This window comes from Euprymna scolopes, chromosome 33 (genome assembly GCF_053919585.1).
Source record: "Euprymna scolopes isolate OS-2025 chromosome 33, ASM5391958v1, whole genome shotgun sequence".
Taxonomy (NCBI): Eukaryota; Metazoa; Mollusca; class Cephalopoda; order Sepiida; family Sepiolidae; genus Euprymna; species Euprymna scolopes.
The window spans coordinates 86,302,243-86,307,045 of NC_136514.1; the positions used below are offsets into that span (position 1 = coordinate 86,302,243).

Below are 4,803 nucleotides of genomic sequence, written 5' to 3' on the forward strand. Positions count from 1 at the left end.
ATATGTATATGTCTGTTGTGTGTGTGTTTATATGTATGTATGTGTATATATATATATGTATATGTATATGTGTGTATGTGTTTATGTATGTATATATGTGTGTGTTTGTGTATATATATATACATATATGTATATATATATATATATATATATATATGTATGTGTATATATATATATACACCCCTCTGTAGTCGGGTAGCATAATATTGCATATACGAAGAAGTTACCACGCTACATAAGTAAAGAAAAATACTATTATTTGTCTCTGTATGTCTGTAATGTGTGTGTGTATATATGCGCGGGTGTAGATAAATGTAGACATTTATAAGTGTATTGATACACGCATATAGGTACATGTGGGGTTTAGATAACTTTCGGGTTTATATTTATTCACATTTTGTTGGTTTATTTGTTTTAATTTAATTTTATTTTTATTCTTATTTATTTATTTTTTATTTTTATTATATTTTTTATTTATTTTTTTATTTATTTTTTTATTTATGCATTTTTATTTATTTTTTTTTTATTTACCTTAATGTAACTTTTAATTTATCTTCTCCGTAGTTTCAGAATCATTGTCTAGTTTCAGTAAATAAAACAAAGAGCGTTCAGCATGGATTCGCTTTTGAATATATGGATTAATGTGTGTATGTGTGTGTTGGCAGTGTCTGTGTATGGATGTGTTATGTGTGTGTTGCGTGTATGTGTGGGTGGAGGTAGATTAAAAAAGGCACCGGTCAGTACTTGGTTGACCATAGCTAAGGTTATTAACTTACAGACTCTAAGACAAGAAAACTAAACTCTCAATTACCCTATGCCATAAAAAGCCAAAAGTTAGGTTAGATGGGGGAAGGGGAAAAGAAAAAAGATGTTTATCATCTTCAAAGACCTCACTCATCCTTTTACCGTTTTTGTTTTTTTTTTTGACTCCCACTCAGGTTGTATTTTTAACTTGATAAACGAAATAGAAAAATGTATTTGGTGGAAATGTCACTTTTGAAGGTAATTCTTGGCCTGAAGACGTAATCCCCCAACGTGGGTGATTACAGAAACATGTATGCACATATGTAGCCATTAATGTTTGTATAAATAAAATTAATATATATATATATATATATATATATATATATATATATATATATTGTTTAGCTGTGGAAATTATTATATATTCTCTCACATTCCTAATATTCTCTCCTTAATTGCTCGCTAGGTTAGCATTGGTGGATGGCATCGTCCTTTCGAGTTAAAACTCCTACTTATGAGACATCGGCTTAGGGTTATCAGCTGGTTGGATGACCGCTTCCCTTGTCGAGACGAAGTAGGTCCATTTCACAGTCGGATTTCGACGCGGTTTGGTTGATCTTTGTTTGTTGATATAATTTCTTGTGTACGGGGCGTTTGCTCAGGTGGCAGAGTGCCTATCTTGCATGCAAGCTGCTCGGGTTTCGAATCATTCGTTCGGATGTGTATAAATGATGAACCCAAATGAGGGCGAAACTCGAGGATAGGACTTCCGTTTCATTTACTCTCATGGCTTTTGTAGGCTGCGACGTTGTTTGGCTGTGGATGGATATATATATATATATATATATATATATATATATATATAAATTAACCTTTAAAACTTTACAAAAACATTAATTTTTATTTTTTATCATTCGTTAAAAAACTATTTAGTCAGTCATTTAATCATCCGCAATCGTTGCATCAACTTGCTCTCTGGATTTCACTATAGTACTAATGGAAATTAAAGAGATCATCAGCTGTTTACCACGAAACACTACTTCGGGGTATTAAAAAATATTATTAAATCATGGCTCCCCAGCAGTTTTGATCAAACACAACCTCTCTCAATCTTAAGAAGACATGTTACAGATATTAGATCTAGTTTCCTATTCTTAATTAATTTGGCTAACCTATTCTTATAAAAATGAATTCCTTACCTGTGAGATTCATATATAAATATATATATATATATATATATATATATATATATATATATATATATATATAAGAGTAGGTAGTAGTTTGCTTGAAGCATTGTTGGTAAAGAAATATATAGATTTTTTTTTGTAAAGACAAAGACAATGCGGGGAAAGACCGGAAAGACCGGAATTATGAAAGTAAAGAAAGAAAAACAAACAAATGTAAACGGGTGTGCTTGAGTAGAGGAGTGCCTAGCCTTTATTCGTCTATCTTTCCTCACCTCAATGTATAATTATTTATAACCGAGTTGCTGGTATGTCCGGTGTATGTAAAGTCCGTGGATGGTATGGAAGTTTGATTAATTTCGAGAGAAAGGAACCTCTCTTTTTCAAAATACATACATACATACATATATATATGTATATATATATATATATATATATATATATATATATATATGTTTCTGTAGAAATATGATTTTTTAAAATTATATTTCACTTTTTATATATACAAATCGTTAATTACAGAAGCTCAATGTAAATACAGAGCATATAAAAAATATGACAGATGTTTTATTCAAAATTTTATGAAGTTGACCATCTTACAATTTATTCTTTAAATTCCATTGGAACTTACAATTATAGACAGTATCTGTTTCGTAGCACAAAATCATTAACCTAATAATTAAATAAATCATTAAATTTATTTTATTCCTAGAACAAGTGGCAACTATGAATCCATGAAAATAAAATGAATTTGGGCATAAATACAAAATCCGAAAATGGACCAGATTTTGCGCTACGAAATAGTTACTGTCAAGTATTTTAAATATCAGCGGAATTAAAGAAATAAATTGTAAGATTGTCAACATCATGAAATTTGGAATATATACTTTTGTCATTTATTTATATATATATATATGTATATATATTGTAAGTTATAAAATATATATGGCAATAAGGCTCTATATCTTACTTTTTATAACTTACTACTTAGCTTTACCTATTTACTTAAATAGGCAGATGCATATTTTAATCGAAGAATTAAAAGATACATCTGCCTTACTTAAAATGCTAGGTTTATTTATGGTGTATTTTACATATATTAAAAAAAAAACAATATTTTGCTGATGAGGAGACTTTATTTAAAAAAAATTATATGTTAAAATTATTGTCCGTGACTTAATGTCTATCACAATAAAAACATTGTTTCCGAAACGATCGTACACATTATTGATTTTGTTGTTGTTCCTTCTTATGAAACAGATTTTTAATTTTTAATTCTAATTTTAATTTTAAATTATCAATCACATTACTAAATATTAAAGTAGCTCTAGAATATTTGCATATCGAGCTTATTATATATCTGAATTACAACGAGCACTGTTCTTTTCTTGTATTTTAATCAAATTAGTAATTTTACTATCACATTAAAATACACTCTGCTCTTTAGACTACTGTTCTAACCCCCTTTATATATATATATATATATATATATATATATATATATATATATATATATATATATATAATCAGTAAACAATTCCAATATTATGAGTGATATTTACTTATTATTCATATTATTTTAATGGATTTATGGTACTCTTACACGTGTTTCGGTGAATGCTATTGAACGACTATATAACTCATCAGAGGCCAATACAAATATATAAGAAAATTAAGTTTGTTCTGGATTGAAAGGGCTAAAGATAAAGACTATATGTATCTTTTACTATTAAAACGTATAATATACATATGTATGTATGTATGTATGTATGTATGTATGTACGTATGTGTATGCAAAGACGGAGGTGCTCCACCAACCTGCACCCTACACCAACCCCCCTCCTCCCACCATCACCATTGACGACACACCACTTGCCAACGTTAATCACTTAAAATATCTGGGATGCACCATATCTTGTGATGGCTCCTTCGACAGAGAGATTGACACCAGAATCAGCAAGGCAAGTCAGGTACTGGGAAGTCTTCACGATCGAGTGCTCAATGAAAACAACATCCGCCTATCTACGAAGCTGAAGGTCTACAATGTTGTGGTTCTTCCCTCCCTGCTCTGCGGTTGTGATACGTGGTCACTGTACCGTAGGCATCTAAAGAAACTGGAGCTCTTCCACACGCGAGCTCTCCGCTCAATCCTGGGAATCAAATGGCAGGATCGCATCACCAATCTGAAGGTCCTTGACAAAGCTAATTCCACCAGTATAGAGACCACCATCATCAAGACCCAACTTTGTTGGGTTAGACACGTGATGCGAATGGACGCATGTCGGATGCCTAAATGCCTGATGTACGGAGAGCTCCAGGCCGGCAAAAGAAACCAAGGTCGATCAAAACTGCAGTATAAAGACACTGTTAAAGCCAATCTGCGATGGTGTCGTATCAAACCGGGAGACCTAAAGGGACAAGCTATGGACAGACCAAAATGGCGAGGCTCAACCCACAAGGTTGTTGCCAATTTTGAAGATGGTCGTAGCCAGAAACTCACCGCTGCCAGAGAGAGACACCACAGGGCAGCTTCAACAGTGATCACAAGAACTGACTTCCAGTGCCCCCAATGTTCTAGACTGGGGCTGCAGAGCCACCTGCATGTGCATAGATGAGATGCAGAACACAAACGTCATCTTCGGATCCGATGGACAACCACCAACATGCATGTATGTATGTATGTATGTATGTGTGTGTATGTCAGGTCATGTCATATGCTACTGGTACCATGTAACCCAGTACTACCTGCCTCATGGTTGGGTCACCGGCGACTAAACTGGTTCCCCCACCAGACATGTTTGGTGAGGAGGGCGGCTAGTCTCCCTGAAGGATTAAAAACAAGACCTTCCAAAGGGCGAATGAACTCTTTTTC

General features: G+C 32.9%; 1 protein-coding gene across 1 annotated transcript; it reads left to right on the forward strand.

Annotated features, from left to right (window-relative positions):
- Positions 1-3,700: 3,700 nt before the first annotated feature.
- On the forward strand, positions 3,701-4,546 carry LOC145258069 (uncharacterized). Its single transcript, XM_080115797.1, has one exon. It carries the CDS (start codon positions 3,701-3,703, stop codon positions 4,544-4,546), a length of 846 nt encoding a protein of 281 aa, XP_079971923.1.
- Positions 4,547-4,803: the final 257 nt, after the last annotated feature.